An 18,250-nucleotide genomic window follows, 5' to 3' on the forward strand; every position below is an offset into this window, starting at 1 on the left:
CACTCTGTTGGTGAAATCATTGTTTTTAAATCCTCTGTGGAAATATAACAGTACATTGTACTGTTGCTCTACGTGTGCCTGAATAGGCCTACAAAACTGACCTGTCTCCCATTCGCTTGATATTCCCATAGTTACAGCTGATATTCCCACAGTTAGTTGATATTCCCATAGTTACAGATGATATTCTCATAGTTACAGCTGATATTCCCATCGTTGCAGCTGACATTCCCATCGTTGCAGCTGACATTCCCATCGTTGCAGCTGACATTCCCATCGTTGCAGCTGACATTCCCATCGTTGCAGCTGACATTCCCATCGTTGCAGCTGACATTCCCATCGTTGCAGCTGACATTCCCATCGTTGCAGCTGACATTCCCATCGTTGCAGCTGACATTCCCATCGTTGCAGCTGACATTCCCATCGTTGCAGCTGACATTCCCATCGTTGCAGCTGACATTCCCATCGTTGCAGCTGACATTCCCATCGTTGCAGCTGACATTCCCATCGTTGCAGCTGACATTCCCATCGTTGCAGCTGACATTCCCATCATTGCAGCTGACATTCCCATCATTGCAGCTGACATTCCCATCGTTGCAGCTGACATTCCCATCGTTGCAGCTGACATTCCCATAGTTGCAGTTGACATTCCCATAGTTGCAGTTGACATTCCCATCGTTGCAGTTGACATTCCCATCGTTGCAGTTGATATTCCCATCGTTGCAGCTGATATTCCCATCGTTGCAGCTGATATTCCCATAGTTACAGCTGACATTTCCATCGTTGCAGTTGATATTCCCATAGTTGCAGCTGACATTCCCATAGTTACAGCTGACATTTCCATCGTTGCAGTTGATATTCCCATAGTTGCAGCTGATATTCCCATAGTTGCAGCTGATATTCCCATAGTTGCAGCTGATATTCCCATAGTTGCAGCTGGCTTGTAGAGCTGCTGATACCCAGAGCTGGGGGGGGGGGGGGGGGGGGGGGGTGTATGGAATATGGGGTGGTAACTGTTAGTGCTAGTTTGCTAGTTTGCCTCTGGGCTGCATTGGGGTTATGTTCTGATAGAAAAATGCTACAAGTCCAATTTGGATGGTAGTTAATCCAGGGAGGGCAAAGGAAGTTTGGAAAAAGTGAAAAAAAAGGATGCTTTCCTTTTCTTGAGATGATCTACTTACCAGACCAGTTTCCGTTGCTAATCTCCAAGCCCTGCGTAATCAAAACAACACTAATTTCAGAGCCGATTGGGAATTGTGACATGGTCCGTTCTCGACACACTTCAAGGGACTCCAGGGACTAGTAACAGAGAGGCAGCCATAGCAAACTGGTGAATGACATCATTCTGCCCTAGCATCATTTTGAAGTGGATATCCATAAAGGAACCCTGTGAAGTAAATATACTTGTCTGTCTTCCTTTGAATGACTCTAGTTTTGTTTTGAGTTAGCTTTAGGCCAGCTAACGCCAGTGATGTCACAGTAGTGAGCTTTCCTGCGGAGCTTCCCAGTGTCAAGAGCAGTTACATGATTGATTTTACAGAATCTGGACCATGTACGTCCTCTGTTCCTCACTGAGCAGAAAGAGAATGTAAAACTAATGCATGACCACAGGGCAATATTTTCAGACACACACATGCACACGCACACACACACAGACACCTCTTATCTAGCCTACTTCTGGAGTGTGTATGACGAACTCTTGTCATTTTACTCCACGGGGTCACCACGGGGTCACCAGCACCTGAAGGCAGGCAACAGCAGGGTCGCTTCCAACCACCACACCCAATGGGCTAAATCCTCCATCTATTTACACAGGAAAAGACACTAGCTCTGTCCCAAGGGGGACCCCCGTAGGCCTCTGGTCAAAAGTAGTGCATTATATAGGGATTAGGGTGCCATAGGGCTCTGGTCAAAAGTAGTGCACTATGTAGGGAATAGGGTGCCATAGGGCTCTGGTCAAAAGTAGTGCACTATATAGGGAATAGGGTGCCATAGGGCTCTTGTCAAAAGTAGGGCACTATATAGGGAATAGGGTGCCATTTGGGACGCAAATAATGTTACTCACCTCCAGAGTAGCACTTACCTCCCAGTCGCTGCGTAATTACAGCATTTAGTATCTAATTATAGCTATGTGTCGCAGGACTCATCATTTTGCATGTCTGACAGGTAGCAATTATACTCACCCCATTGGCTGGCAGACAACAGTTGCATACAAACTGCACAGGGTCCCAAACTGTTGGGTCGTGGTTATTAGTTCATGTTTCCACAGGGACAGTATATCACAAAGTATTCTAGGTTCATTTTACAATTGATTGTCAGGTGCTAGGAAAATATAATAACAGGCTTAGAATTATTTTTATTATTACTATTTTGTATTAGTAGTAGTAGTAGTAGTAATAGTAGTAGTAGCAGTAGTAGTAGTAGTAGTAGTAGTAGTAGCAGCAGTAGTAGTAGTATAGCAGTAGTATAGCAGTGGTAGTAGTAGTAGTAGTAGTAGTAGTAGTAGTAGTAGCAGTAGTAGTAGTATAGCAGTAGTAGTAGTAGTATTAGTAGTAGAAGTAGTAGTAGTAATAGCAGTAGTAATAGTAGTATAGTAGTAGTAGTAGTAGTAGAAGTAGTAGTAGTAATAGCATAGCAGTAGTAGTAGTAGTAGAAGTAGTAGTAGTAATAGTAGTAGTAGTAGCAGTAGTATAGCAGTAGTAGTAGTAGTAGTAGTAGTAGTAGTAGTAGTAGTATAGCAGCAGTAGTAGTAGTAGTAGTATATCAGTAGCAGTAGTAGCAGTAGTAGTAGTAGTAGTAGTAGTAGCAGTAGCAGTAGTAGTATAGCAGTGGTAGTAGTATAGTATTAGTAGTAATAGTAGTAGTAATAGTAGTAGTAGTAGTATAGCAGTAGTAGTAGCATAGTATTAGTAGTAATAGTAGCAGTAGTAGTAGTAATAGTAGCAGTAGTAGCAGTAGCAGTAGTAGTAGTAGTAGTAATAGTAGTATATCAGTAGTAGTAGTAGTAGTAGTAGTAATAGTAGCAGTAGAAGTAGTAGTAAAAGTAGTAGTATAGCAGTAGTAGTTGTATAATAGTAGTAGTAGTAGTAGTAGTAGTAGCAGCAGTAGTAGTAGTAGTAGTAGTAGTATAGTATTAGTAGTAATAGTAGTAGTAGTAGTAATGGTAGCAGTAGTAGTAGTAGTAGTATAGAAGTAGTATAGTAATAGTAATAGTAGTAGTAGTAGTAGTAGTAGTAGTAGTAGTAGTAGTATAGCAGTAGTAATAGTAGTAGTAGCAATAGTAGTAATAGTAGTAGTAGCAGTAGTAGTAGTACTAGTAGCAGTATAGTAGTGGTATAGTAGTAGTAGTAGTATAGTAGTAGTAGTAGTAGTAGTATAGTAGTAGTATCAATATAGGCAAAACTAAATATCAAATAAAAGCAAACCTTATCTGATATGCTTTGATATGTTGTTGACACATTATCATTGTGAAAATCAATGCCAAACATAGAAATAGGAAGTTGAAGGATTATCTGCATGGTGACAATGTGCAGTGTAAAGGTAAGGACTTGAGTTGTGTGATGATAAAGTCAAGTGCTGCTACAGTCGACAACTCAAGGACCGATGTAATTATCTATGGATTAGACTACGTCATCGGGGGCTCCCGAGTGGCGCAGCGGTCTAAGGCACTGCATCTCGAGTACTGGACCTTGGTTCGAATCCAGCACTGGCCGTGATCGGGAGTCCCATAGGCGCACAATTGGCCCAGCGTCGTCCGGGTTTGGTCGGTTTAGGCCGTAATTGTAATTAAGAATTTGTTCTTAACTGATTTAAAGTTAAAGTTAAAAAAAGGTAAATTGTAAAGGGCACAGAGTTGGAACATCCATTTTGCAACGCTCCTGAAAAACTCCGTCGCTCATGCAGACGTAATAATATAGGTGAGTGAAAAGACGAGGAGGTCTACTATTGAAACGGAATTAACCTCTCCAGAGGAATCATTGGAAATGGCTTTGCTGCTCTAGTCCTCTCCTGTCCCGGAGGGACTCCCTCGGCCCTAGAGCTCTCTCCTAATCTCTCTGGAAGCCCTCTCACAGACCCGCGCTTTGGTTCATGCATAGCTGTTGGCCGAGTTAAAAGGGAATATAGAGCCAAATGTCAAACTTTCTGCTGTTGTATTAAACAACTACAGGATAGAAGCACAAAGTTAGCTGCAGTGGGATTGGAAATGTGTTTAGCCTCGATGCGGCATGGTTAGGCCATGCAGTGTGTCATACTGGACATACAGAATACAACAACAGAGCTCAATGCGGCATGGTTAGGCCATGCAGTGTGTCATACTGGACATGCAGAATACAACAACAAAGTAACAGTAACAAAATATATAGGCCCAGTGCAAGAAGGCATGGTTATCCATGTCGTTTGTTTTAACACTGACAGTTATGCGGTTTACGACGGTTTCGACAACAATTGCACCAAAATTGCATGGCAAAGCCGACCGACGACGTTTCCACCAAACAAATGTTATTTAGCGAGGCTAAATAAATGTAGGCCTAATTATTTGTATTTGATTACAGATCCGTCCGTATAGGCCGATGGTCTTGAGCTATAAAGAATGATTTCAATTAATACCTACATGCCTTCACTATTCAAATCCAGCAGCCCAGGTTCTCGTTGGTATAAATGTACAAATTTGAGTTTGGATTGCTCCAATATATTTTCGATTTCCGAATGAGGTAGCGTAAAATACAATCTTGATAAGTGGCTCAACCTAGTTGTTTTTTTCTTTCTCATAGTTTTTCTCGTATTTGTAGGCTTGCTCCACTTAGGCATTCTTATTAGGCTTAATAGGTGCGGCAGGCAGCCTAGTGGTTAGCGCGTTGGACCGAAAGGTTTCAAGATCGAATCCCCGAGCTGACAAGGTAAAAATCTGTCGTTCTGCCCCTGAACAAGGCAGTTTAACCCACTGTTCCTAGGCCGTCTTTGAAAATAAGAATTTGTTCTTAACTGACTTGCCTAGTTAAATTTAAAAAAAAATAGGCTACTATATTGTGCTCTTGTTTATTTAGGCCTATTAATAAATAGGACAAAATACAACAAAATAACCACATTACAGGGAAATCCTATTTGGAGTAACAAAGTCTACTGAACTATATACGCGACAGTAAAATGACTGAAGTCATGTTTATACCTATTCAATGATCAACATTCCTTAGAAACTGTTTGTTCGATATTCCTTAGAAACTGTTTGTTCGATATTCTTTCGGTTTTGATTATTAGTCTCAACACGAGACACTGGCGGATGTGTCCAATTAGCAATCAGTAGGAATCATGAAGTACTGTACTGTATGCATACGTCACTGTATATTTTTCTCACGCGTCTGTATATCGAATGTTTATTTACAACAGGCTACAATCATTTGAATACGAATAGCTAAATTGGGAAAGCATAGGAAATACAATTCAAAATATAAAATGTTAAAGAAATGTTCCTGCTGTATATGCCTAATAAATAAACTAGTTAGGCTACATTTCATTAATCTGTTTTTTGTTTTTTTAAATACTTTGAAAATGTATAGTAACAAACAGAATCATGTATTTAAATGTTTCTTGTAGAAAAATTTGATGCAGAAAGTGAATATGTTTAAGTAGCTAGACAGTAGGCCGCTGACAATAGCAAAGCCGAGCTTCGTGTAATCACTTCATTAAGGCTATAGGATATTTAAAGTATTAATAATGCTCAGCAAACGTTTATTTTCTAGGCTAGACCTATTACTTTTTTATCGAGATAAAACAAGAACGGGCTGCAACTAAAGCAATGTTGAGCGTAAAATCGCATAAACGCAAATACCATTGGCTAATTTTAAATTAAGGCCTATAAAAACTGAGCTGCTAGCATAAATGATGACATTTTGCGTTTTGAACAAGTTTAATCAAATTAAATAACGTATTTATCAGCGGTATATAGTGTATGGTTTGAAACGGAGGGTAAATATTGTCTAATAGCGTTTTGTTTCAATGTATGCAACTGAAAAATGTAGCTATAAAAGCAATATGCGTATCTGCTTCAAGCGTAATTGCTTTTAGGTGAGATGTGTGCTTTATTGAGGAATTCTAATGAGAGCTATATGCCTACCCAAACCAAAAGACCTAAAACACATTTTTTATTTTTTTATTATTGTTATATCTTTCCAAAATGAATTGTAACTGCTTGCATAGGTTATATTGTTAGTGTCGCATACTATTTTGTCCGACATGTAGAGTAAACGACTATATAAAATAGAAAGTAAAACGCCCTAAATATTTTCCACACGCCGAAATTTCTAGCCTATATCTTCTTAACCATAAATTTAAATAATAAAAATGTCATCATATATTCCACTAAACATATTAATATTCAGAACCATTTGTTTACGCTGTTCTCAGCCTTCCAAAAGACCGGTTTGCTTGTACCCCCCCCCCGCCGCCATGGCATATGCGCATCCTGTATCGAGTTGCTGTCGAGGATTCGCTGGCGTGACGTCACCGAGACACGCGAAAGGTCTCCTGAAGAAAACCCGGAGCAACGCAGAGAAGCTATCAAAGCGCATATTTGGACACAGCATATGCCAGCACTTAAGTGGATATGTTTCACACCTGCATGTGGACATATTAACGACTCATTTTTTCTGTCTTTGCTGGGAATTAACTGGTGAGTAGGCTATTCGAGTTGTGTGGAAAATATATGCCTTTCAATGTGTTTACTCTAAGAACGAACGATCAGGCTGTGAGCGTCTGGAGCGATATGCATGAGAGCGTTTGTGTTTGCGCGGCAGTTCTGTAGAGTAGACAGTTGTGTTGTACAAATGGCATTAGATAGTCTGCGAGATCGCTGAACATAACCATCCAAACGGTCTAGCAATAACGCAGTCTAAACACATTGGTGGACATGTGTAGCCTCTCCTGTCCGTGTCAAGTGGATACATCGATGCTTCGAGTACTACGCATTGTCATGACATCGCTTGCAGGGTGGTTACCTGACTGTTGCAGAAGAACAACCTTGTCAGGGTATATAGGGTGTTGTTGGATATTGAAATAAAAATGTTAAATTTGATGATCTTTTCATAAGTGCATGGATGAGAAGACTTTAGGCTATGACTGTGTTTAGGCTATGACCGTCTGAAAAATAACAATATCGCATGAGAGGTACAACGATAGAATAAATGCGCCCTCATATCATTAGATGTAATACACATTTTTACTTCTCAAAAGCCTCTTAATGAATATATTTTGTGTATGTGCTCTTGAATATGTTACTAATCTGACATATCACAACTGTGAGTGTGTGTGTGTGAGTGACATCGGTGTGAAGAATGGGAACCATGTATTACGTCACGATTTATTATGGACATAAAGCGAGCAAAGGGATTCCTGAAGATAAGAGAGGTTGTGTGTATACATCACGATAAAGACTTTCAGGCAACGGTATCTCTGAACTAAAGGTCAACATAATTCCCATTGGTTAATAAGTGCAGCCAAAAAGGGACTCTATTATTGAACGTTAAGTTGTGCGCCCATTTCTTTCGTTATATTTTCATGTAGCCTAAGCAAAGAGGCAAGTGCGTGCACGCTATTTACTTGGGCCAATATATGCCTGTTTTATGCCTGCTTTATGTCTGTTTTATGCCTGCTTTAAAATGATTTATCAATAGAGGTAAGAAGGTTACAATGACGAACCTGTATAAAAGTGTATGATGTTGAATGCACCGTTGTTATTATTATTTTTTTTTTTTCAGGCATCTGGAATGGAACTTAATTTGTCAAAGAATGTAATCTCCTGCGGAGATCCAGGTACGCCATGCTTCACTACTTCCTTCAGACTTTGGTAACAATTTACTGGTGAAACGTGGTTTACTATGCATTCATAAAGACTTGGGTTAAAAGGCTAAATTAATGCATTGTCAGTACACAAGCAGATTATAAACGAACACGGTGTTGAGAACGTATGCCTAGTTGGGTTTTTTTTATGCACCATTGACAGCTTATAAATGCATAATAAAGCCTGTATTATGCCAGTAGGCTACATATTATATTTGCGTAAGCTTCTTGCATCTAAATAGTTCATGCTTGGTTATGAAGGATTTGTTATTTGCTTTGTTATACCTTATTACGCAAAAATATAGGCTACTTTTATTGTTTGCCTAACCGTAGCTTAAATAAACTTGTTGAAACCATGTTGGGATAACAACCTAAAAAAAAAACCCACAACAATAACGTTTAGAGATCTAGGATCTTTAATTGGTTTCTGTCGTGTATGTGTAATAAGGCGGTGAATGTGAAAAACGAATAACCTTTAACGGATAACCTTAACTGATATTCCATATAAAAGGCTATTTGACACAGACCTTTAATCTGTAGGCTATGCAAACCACACGAATAAACTCAAACAGGCATTTTTGCTAATTTATAATCATTATATCCAATACTTAGGTCTATCCAATCTATAAGGTAACGCTGACCCTGGAATTTAATTAACGATGTCATTTGCATTTACGCAATCAACGTGTTAGGCTATATTTTCTAAAGAAATCTATCTTGTAGCCTATACTGATGAGAACTTAACTTTTTAATTGACCTATGAACTGTTGATGAGAACATGAGGCAATAGTGATATAACCTATTATGAACCAATATGGTACAAAGTAGCCTAGTATCCATTCATTCTAATATCCATTCATTCTAATATCCATTCATTCTAATATCCATTCATTCTAATATCCATTCATTCATTCTAATATCCATTTATTCATTCATTCTAATATCCATTCATTCATTCATTCTAATATCCATTCATTCATTCTAATATCCATTAATTCTAATATCCATTAATTCTAATATCCATTCATTCTGAGTGAAATGGAGACATTTCGACTGAAACCCTTGTTCAGATGTCAGGGTGGTTATCGGGAAACGCAGGCCTTTGACCAAGTTTCCACTGTAGATGGCCAAGATATGACGATCACTAAAGTAATAACGTTATTATATCCATACCTTTTCCAATGACGCAGCCTGTCCAATTACATTCAAACCCCATTTATTTATTCCCTTTGAAACTAAGGCAACGTTTCATTTTCTGTTTTCGTTTCCCCTTCGGTAGTTTGTTTTGGGTACGACAAATAGAAGACGATAAAAACAACAACAAAAAACACTAGGCCTTGCTTGAATTCCAGTTTTTATTTTTTGTTTTGTTTGTGATGATTAACGACGGTCGTTGAGTTTTTTCTCAGTCCTCCGAGAAAATATGACTGTTTATCTTGCCTCTGCCCTGTAACCCGTCTTGGTGAAGGAAAAAAAAAAACTTCTGTAAACCATCCGTTACGCATGTGCCTCATATTTGAAAACGCATTATCAGACCAGGCCGAGCCAACAATGCCGCAGTCCAATATGAACGTTGAAGGACAAACTTGACATGATTGTCCCTCTTTCACCGTATATGCATGAGATCAACAGATTAGGCCTATGACATAGATTGTCAAGGAGGTAACAGCACCAGTCCAGTCTCGCCTCTAACACACGAGCCAAAGCCCAACGGGATGCTGACTACATCTCTGGTTGGTCATTCACTATGACGGAGCATCTTCATTTGGTTGTGCGTAATTGCGCGTACTGTAGGCCAATTATGTCACCCCACGGGCACTCTAATTGGGCTTTTTAGGTGCCCTCAAAACTATTAGATAGTAGGAACCTACTACTTTAAGTAGTAGAGATTAGTTTGTCATTAGCTTACATGTATGTCTTCATTCGCTGAGACGTTTGTGTGGCAATGGTGTTTGCCCTTGGTTTTTATGTTCCTATCTCAGTTCTTCACTATTACCAGGATCGAATCCTTTCCATCAACGTTCCAGTCAACTCGGAAGAGTTAAAACGCAATAGCAACATTCATTTAAAACGTTTGGTTTGTATCTGGATTAGTTTGAATGCAGTTGACCAAGACACACAGCTAAGAGTGCATGAACCAATAAGGAAAGCAAATGCCAAACCACTTTGTTGGTTTATATTATTCTAGTTTTTATATAAGGAATGGGTAGGCCTGTAGGCGTTATTTCGTGTGACAGCATGGCGTGCATTCAACTGCTCCAGAAAACTCATTTTACAAAGCGGTTCAATAACATAAAAACAATATTACATTACTTTGGCGAGGAAACAGAACAAATGAATGAAAAAAAGAAAGTGATTATTGAGGTTGCACAATTGCCTTCTGAAAGGCCCCTGAAGGAAAGCTTTACAGTTCGACGGGGTTCTCATGTCAAAAGTTAATGTCATACAATGACCTAAAGCGCTTAGCATTGGCGCCGGCGACATGGCTTGGAGACGGTGCACAGCGGAAGCTACATACGCTACCTGGCCAAAGTCATTATAATACTGCATTGTTATTGGGACCATTTGGAAGCATGGCGAATCAAATAGGCCTATCATCAGTTACTCATTATTATTATTTTTTGAAATTGACGATGATAAAACGTTGAATCCATAAAATCATTCACAAAAGACATAATGAATGCAGATATAGGCCTATGTTTTACGCCAATCCAGGTTGACACAGGGCGGCGCGCCTTGCCTCGTCTTCATTCCTTTACATTTACTCGACTATCAACTTAAAAAACAAGTTTGCATTGTTATTTCATATTGTATTGATAACTACAGTGACAGGTGATTGATAATGGTGTTAATTTCCCAGTATTGTTTACTATTTTCTATTTATTATAACGCTGCAGCAGTGACAGACATTTCGCTTAAAGGACAGATGTTGTTTATAGGCCTAGGCCAGGGATCATCAGCTAGATTCAGCCGCGGGACGATGTTTTCTTGAGCGGATGGTCAGGTGACCGGAACATAATTACTAATAATTTGTAAACTGCAAATTGACCGCAAGAAGCCAAAACGGATATAATATTTAACTAAAACAGAATCATGTCAAACATTGCTTACATTTTTATATGATCACAAACTGTATATCTCTCAATTGTGCGTTGTAATACTTTGGAAACAGACTTCCAGAATTTAAATAACTTGGAGCTGTCTTGCTGGTGTTTTTAGAGTCTTTTATGGCTTTAAAATAAATAAAAAATACTTTGGGGGTCAAATAAGGGCCGTCAGTTGGGGAACCCTGGCCTAGTCTATATAAAGCCTTTCTTTAAAAAAAGGTTATTTTTTATTTAAAATATATTGAAATGATTCACAGAAAATCAATTAAAGTGACCGGGCTCATAACTGTGTGATGTGACGTTTCATCTCAGTCATGTCTTACCAGCAGGCGCCGCTGATTTACAGTAGGCCTGTATGATTGTCCACAATAGTCTCTAAACTCAAGCAACTCAACTCGATGCCATTATTTAGAAAATGTGTTTGTTTTTTTTATATCAAGTGACATAAGGCTAGCCTATCTGAATGCAAAATATCAATCGTTAGTTCTAACAAATATAATAAAGTTAGAAACTGTCATGAGACGAATTTATGTGTAGAGGCCCATGGCCTAGTGTATCTGTATGCCATAGACTACCGTTACTGTTGTAAGTAGCAAAAATCAGTCGAGTAAACGAGAATATTTCCAGTAAAAAAGTTTATGCAAATATTTTAGTATATTTGTATGTAAAAAGATTATAATTTCAGTTTTTGGGGGGGCTTTAATCCGCTGAGAAATGGCATGTTTGGTCATTCAGTATTGTATTTAGAAGGACCAACTAAAAGATTGATAGTGCTGCCATTTTTTCTTCCATTAACATCTAAAAACAAATAATTGCTTAAGACATAGCTGTGTAGTTAGTATATGCAAGTTGTTATAAAACTATAAATAATAGTTAAATCAAAGTGTACAAAATTAAAGCCTCAAATAAATATAAAGGTCCTACACGCATCATCATCATCATCATCATCATCATTTGTAGCCTACTTTATGCAGTCATTTCTCATGAGGTTGTAATTTTCATAGTTCAGATTACTTGTCTTATCTTTGACAGTTACAAGTAGCGAGAGATATGACTGTAAAGGCTACACGTGAAGAAGCCTGAATCAGTGCAGTGACACGCGCGCACACACACACACGCACACGCACACACACAAACACACCACTTCATTCTTTTGACACAAGGTCCACCTCACTTGCTTTTAATCCGTGATTGTTTAGAAGACCTGGAAAAAAAGAGGTCATTAAAAGGGCACTATCCATGAATTTATCGACTATTACGGTACATAGTACACTACTGTTGCATTAAGCTTCTTTCATATACATACTTAAGTATAAATTAGGTACTTTCCATATATATTTGGCCTTGAAAATAACATGGGCAGGTTTATATGCAATGTTTATTCAGCACCGTTCATATCCTAGACATACATTGTGTGCGTGTGTATATAAGCGCACCCAGCTGTCGGGCCGTTCCATTGCGCTGGAGCATATTTCAAACATGTCTGAATAAAGGGCCCATTTTCTTCCAAACTTTCCAATGCAACGCAACTCGCCGTTGCCTCATGCGCTCCCCTGAGATAAATCCCCACCAAAAATCCTCTCCTGCAGAGTCAGATTGAATGCTCTTTGTGGGTGGGAGGGACTCCTTATTTCGGGGAGGTTTTAACGCAGAAGATGGGTGGGTCACATCCCTTGGTTCTGCTGCGAGCGCTTCCATTCGGTCACACCGGGCATATCCGCACCAGCGGAAACTGAAAGCATAACGCACTGTCACTGCTGCGACGAAAAGTGGGTTTGTTTTTCCGGAGAATAAATTCGTGGAAATCTTTTTTTTTTTTTGCAATGGCAAGTGTTTTGCTACGGATGGAAATCTAAGCATTCGTGTTGAAGATTTAGAAAGCTCGAATATACAGGATTGAATATTTATTTTTAATACGGCATCATTCTTTTCAAGGTGGAATGAATTTGGACAGAATTGCAGAGACCGTGAGACCCCCACCGACGCGCGACATGCAGGCTTCTGCGCTTCGCTTGCCGAGAACTTCGAACAACACTCGAGAAACGTTAGAGAACTCAAGCAGCGAGTCATCCGATACTGAAATAGCAGGTACATTTACGGTGCAATAACATTGCATTAGGCCTACCTACTATCATTATCGCTAGGTATAATTAAAACACGGCTTTTCTTGTTAAACACTCTACTTATGTGCGTAAGGTTTTCGATAAAAGAAACGTAGATGTGTAGCATGCAACGTGCCCAATGCGTTGAGTTTTGGACTAAAATACACATAGACCATAGGCTATGTGAAAGAGAAAAAACGTGCAGGGAAAAGTTCAGATAGAATGTGCATTTTACCCAATATGAATGAATGGGAATTCTTCAGCGTCATATTATTCATTTCAGTATTCATTTCCGTAGACTAAATGTCGTGTCTAAAACGCTTTGCTCAAGTGTTTGCCTATATCACCGCCATGCTATTAAAACATTATCGAGCATATTATCAAATAAATACTTTTGGTGTTTTAACACTTAGGATAACAAGAAATAGCCTACGGGTTGATGAGTTTTCAAATCGTATTCTTCCTGCTGCAGGATGGTGTGTGTCTTTATCCCACCTCTTCATCAGTTGTAAACTATATGAATATATATAGGCATACTAAAGAGATCATGAGACGTAGGCCTAAGGAGAATAGCGCTAGCCAATACAGTCAGCTATTAAAACACGGCGAGTTCTGTTTTGAGCTGACCTCTCTTCTTAAAGTATTGCCCTTCTTACATCTAGCTATTTTCAAGGTATAAAAACAAAGGCGCTAACGTGTAAAGACAAGCATTGGCAAGATAATGGACGTTAGATAAGACTGGACAAACGTTGCAACAAAAGGGAATGTTGGTTTATGCAGGTAGAGGCCGATAAATGTTTAATAGAGCTTCTAAAAAATAATCAATATTGAACCAGGAGCAAATCCGTAAATGTTTTAACGACCACGTGATACATCTTGTGGTCTTTTTTAATAGGCTTTTGAAACTGGTCATTTACTTTAGTGATTTATAGACACTTCAAACACTGCTAGGATTATCCTGCAAGGTATGGCCTGTTATGCGTTTGTGCTGCAGAACTAAACAATTTTGTAGTTTGTACAAAATTGTACATGCGTTGTTTTGGGGCGGGGGGGGCTATCTAAACTAATGAGTTGAGTTGGACTTAGATTGTACAGAACCACATGGACGGGGGGGGGGCACCCCTCTATGTAAAAATGTAAGAAAGTCTGGCTCAGTATACGCTACATTACAATAACAATAATTTATATTGTTTTTGGGGGGGGGTCTCGCAGAAAAAGAGAGGATCATAGAACACAGAAGTGACGATGGCAACGCAGACGACCCGAAAAAGAAGAAAGCGAGGCGGCAGAGGACTCATTTCACCAGCCAGCAGCTGCAAGAGCTCGAGGCCACCTTTCAGAGGAATCGCTACCCGGACATGAGCACAAGAGAGGAGATAGCCGTGTGGACCAACCTCACCGAGGCCAGAGTCAGGGTAAGTCTCGAGACGCGGTTTTTTTTTGGGGGGGGGGGGGGGGGGGTTGGGGCGTAAAAAGTGCGTAAAGTCTATTCAGAGGGAAACCATAAAGATGTGAATGAACGGTTTCTACAGTAAAAACTTTTCCGTTGAAACTTGTTCGGGGTTTATTACTTTACTTCAAGCCTACACTCGAATATCACTTGGATGATTTCGTCGCAATAATTACCAGTGATTACTAACGTTATGACGTGGAACTGACACCATAATTCTCCTCCCCCAAGCGTTTTAAAGTTGCTCATTGTAATCCCCACTCAAACTAACTGGTTCTCCCACCAATTACATTTTCGATAACATCTTTCGGGGGTGACAAATGAACACAAATGTATCCACTTTTGGTGACTTTGCATCTCCTATGTTTTAAGTATAGCCTGTAGCCTGCACCCTATACTGCGCAAATCCATTTATAAATATTTATTTCGCTAACAGTTTACTTACAGGTATTATTAGTGCTGTAATGTGTATTGTTCGACTACACTCCAATGTAAACGTGTTACTCTAGAAACCTTTTACAGCAAAAAAAAAATGTTTAGTGAAGTGCAATGAGTAATTTCCATACTTACTATACATATACACTGTTCTTTCGAGTATAATTGCACAGTAGGTCTATTGGAAACCCTTTTTGCAAAATTCAACCCAAACCCCCATAAACAAATCGGGTGTTTTAATTGCAATATAGGCAAGAAACAAGTTAAGCTTGAGTTTGTGTCCTAGGCTTACAATTAGGCGTATGTCCATGTGTACATGTATCAATATTTTCAAGCCTACATATCCGAACAACAATACACCCCAGTTAGCAACAAGTCGACATTATTTCAAATCCCAATAAGCCTACGTCTGTATAATAGTTTTAAACATTTTTGAAGAGGATCACAAACTCTTATTGACCCCCCCCCCCCCCCCAATTGCAGTCGATTATCATACTGTATCGTTGACTTTATTAGCCAACTGTACGGATTTACTCACACACTGAATAGACGCATAACAATCATATTTTTTTAATTCAGTGGTCTCGCGAAGGTGGCCGTGCAAAAATACAACTGTTGATAATAATGAATGTGATAATTCGACTAGTAGCCTTAGTTAATATGCCTATAATCTGATTTATTTTGAGATATAGGCCTACAGCTAAAAGACAATGACGAGAATACGTTTCTAATTGTATACCCACCGATATGTTCTAAACCTATGCCATCAAAAACGTTCATGTCTTTGTAGACAATGTACCATTAGCCTACAACCGTGTACCCCGGAACATAGCCGCGGCACCCCCAGAAAAACCGAAAAAAAATAATCTATAAATAATTTTTAAAATATATAATACACCGGATGTTTCCATAGTAAAGTAATTACGAGGTGTTTCTTATTAGACAAACAGAGCCAATTTGGTCAATATTGATATTCTAGGTTTTCCATCATTCATAGGCTCGTTAGGCCTAGCTATACATTTTTAAATCGGACTGTTATGGATTGTATTGTGCATGTGGCAAATAATAATACAACTACTATTATCATTATATTAAATTAAATTATTGTTATAGATATGTTGAATACATTCCCCCCCCTTTGATATTTAGGTGTGGTTCAAAAATCGCAGGGCCAAATGGAGGAAACGTGAACGCAACCAGCAAATGGACCTGTGTAAGAACAGTTACCTGCCCCAGTTCAGTGGCCTCATGCAGCCCTACGACGACATGTATCCCGCCTACACCTACAACAACTGGACTAACAAAGGACTGACCCCGGCCCCTCTGTCCACAAAGAACTTCACCTTTTTCAACTCAATGAGCCCACTCACATCCCAGTCAATGTTCTCGGCTCCTAACTCCATCTCTTCTATGACTATGGCCGGAGGTATGGGCCACTCCGCTGTACCGGGGATGCCGACTGCGGGCCTGAACAACATCAGCAATCTTAACGGCATCGGCACCTCTACAATGAACTCAGCCATGTCCTCCTCCGCCTGTCCATATGGACCTCCCGGTTCCCCATACAGCGTATACAGAGACACATGTAACTCTAGTCTGGCGACTCTGAGACTGAAATCGAAACAGCACCCAACCTTTGGATACAGTGGGTTGCCAAGTCCCGGGTCTAGCCTTAACGCCTGCCAATACAACAGTTGACCTATCAGCCGCGCTGAAAATAATTTGCCGACAGCTGTGGGCCTAGTAGGCCTACCTGCGAATGGGGCGAAAGACAACTAAACTGGATTAGTTGCAATCATTTTTTTTCTCCAAATGGATTATGCGGGTTGTATGTGTTTACCATTGAACTTGCACAACAATTTAAATGTTTTTTTTTTTTTTTCGATTTAAAAAGTGATGAAGACGTGTTACCTTGCAACATTGAACATAAGAAACAGACAAAGGAACATCTGTGTATTTTCGTTTGCTTGTTTTGAGGACTCAAACCAATTTAAACGTGGCTTGTATAGACCTATGTACTCCTGGTCTTGGATTAGGAACAAAAAGTGCAACAAAAAAGGCGTATCCAGACTCGGTAGAAAAATAATTGTATTGTACATAGCTTATATTGCTCATGTGTGCTTTGCCGTCTTTGCAGGGGGTGCCACGGGCCCGGTTAAATGTGCCAATTTTTTTTTTAAGCGTGAGTTTCATTTTATAGCCTGCTTTGTCTGGAGTATTTTCTCATTTTTTTATGTGCTGAAAATAGAAATCCCGCATGCTTTAACTTCAGTGCAACGTGTTTTGTACAAGTTGATAATTATGTAAGATAAAGCAAAGTCCATTATACTGTATACAAAAGGTGATTGAAAAGTAACTTCATGTGTTTATGATCTGTTTGATTACAATAAAGCAGATAGTAGTTTATTTCAGGTATCTATTTAATAAAGGGAAAAGGTATAAACGAACACAAACATTTTCCAAGTTTATGGAATATAATGGGAGTTCGTAGTATTTTTTTTTATTTAATCTTTATTTTGTCAGGGAGTCATGACTCATGCTAGTAATTAGCCTATACCGGCTTAGAATACATTATTTAACTGATGACAACTCAGACCAATCTTGACCTGTTTAACACAGTTAACATCCATATTCTGCCAGTCAATGAGCATTCCGACGATTGCTGTCTGTGCTTTTCATTCGACTGGATATTTCACATTACAGATCTTATTCTGTTGACAACGCGTTGTGGTTTGAATGATGTGGGCTAAACCACAGATGAGAAGCAGGCTACTGCAAGAGCATTTAGACCAGGCAACTCCTTTAAGTAATCAAACTCGCTATGATGAAAAGCTGAGACTTGCTACTGGCGAGCGACTTGGCATTTTCCCTCCCATTCCAGCTTGGTTTCTTCATCACTTATTTTTGAGCCTAGGCTATTCGTTTTTAGACTATTTTCTTTTTTTACTGTCAAGAAAATGCTTCAGCGGGGATATACACTCATACTGTTAGGCTTACGAGCTGGAATTGGATATTGTGAGGCCAAATTCTCACAATATCCAATTCCAGCTCGTAAGCCTAAACACACCTTAAATACAAGCCCCTATCAATATAGCCAATTTAAACCGCATCACCGAATAACTGTGATAACGCGAGATTTTACGACTATGCGTGTTTTAAGTTGTCAAGCGTGATGGTTTTTCTCTTTACAGTCATTAAGAGAGAGATCAATACGATATCTCCAGGGTCATACCTTCAGCCATTCCCATATCCATAGTACTGATCCATTAGGAAGATATTCACGCCAAACGATGCTGTAACTACAATGTTTATGTACTTTAAAATGA

The 18,250-nt window shown here is 39.3% G+C and overlaps 1 protein-coding gene across 5 annotated transcripts; it reads left to right on the forward strand.

The window, feature by feature from the left end:
• Positions 1-6,522: 6,522 nt before the first annotated feature.
• Positions 6,523-17,330, forward strand: pitx1 (paired-like homeodomain 1). 5 transcript variants are annotated; one of them, XM_071339768.1, is made up of 5 exons: positions 6,523-6,664; positions 7,749-7,803; positions 12,873-13,025; positions 14,252-14,454; positions 16,074-17,330. In XM_071339768.1, the coding sequence occupies exons 2-5, from the start codon at positions 7,758-7,760 to the stop codon at positions 16,620-16,622; spliced, it is 951 nt and encodes a 316-aa protein (XP_071195869.1). In that variant the 5' UTR covers positions 6,523-6,664; positions 7,749-7,757; the 3' UTR covers positions 16,623-17,330. The 5 variants fall into 5 exon arrangements, with proteins under 5 accessions (XP_071195869.1, XP_071195873.1, XP_071195871.1 ...); XM_071339770.1 differs by lacking the exon at positions 6,523-6,664 and adding an exon at positions 7,573-7,666; XM_071339772.1 differs by lacking the exon at positions 12,873-13,025.
• Positions 17,331-18,250: the final 920 nt, after the last annotated feature.

Source organism: Salvelinus alpinus, chromosome 13 (assembly GCF_045679555.1).
Source record: "Salvelinus alpinus chromosome 13, SLU_Salpinus.1, whole genome shotgun sequence".
Taxonomy (NCBI): Eukaryota; Metazoa; Chordata; class Actinopteri; order Salmoniformes; family Salmonidae; genus Salvelinus; species Salvelinus alpinus.

Bases quoted from the DNA above. Each gene is read 5' to 3' on its own strand.
- pitx1 (XM_071339768.1), top strand. From the start codon at position 7,758: ATGGAACTTAATTTGTCAAAGAATGTAATCTCCTGCGGAGATCCAG. The intron at 13,026-14,251 runs GTACATTTACGG...GGGGTCTCGCAG, and splicing joins ATCCGATACTGAAATAGCAG to AAAAAGAGAGGATCATAGAA. The intron at 14,455-16,073 runs GTAAGTCTCGAG...TTTGATATTTAG, and splicing joins TCACCGAGGCCAGAGTCAGG to GTGTGGTTCAAAAATCGCAG.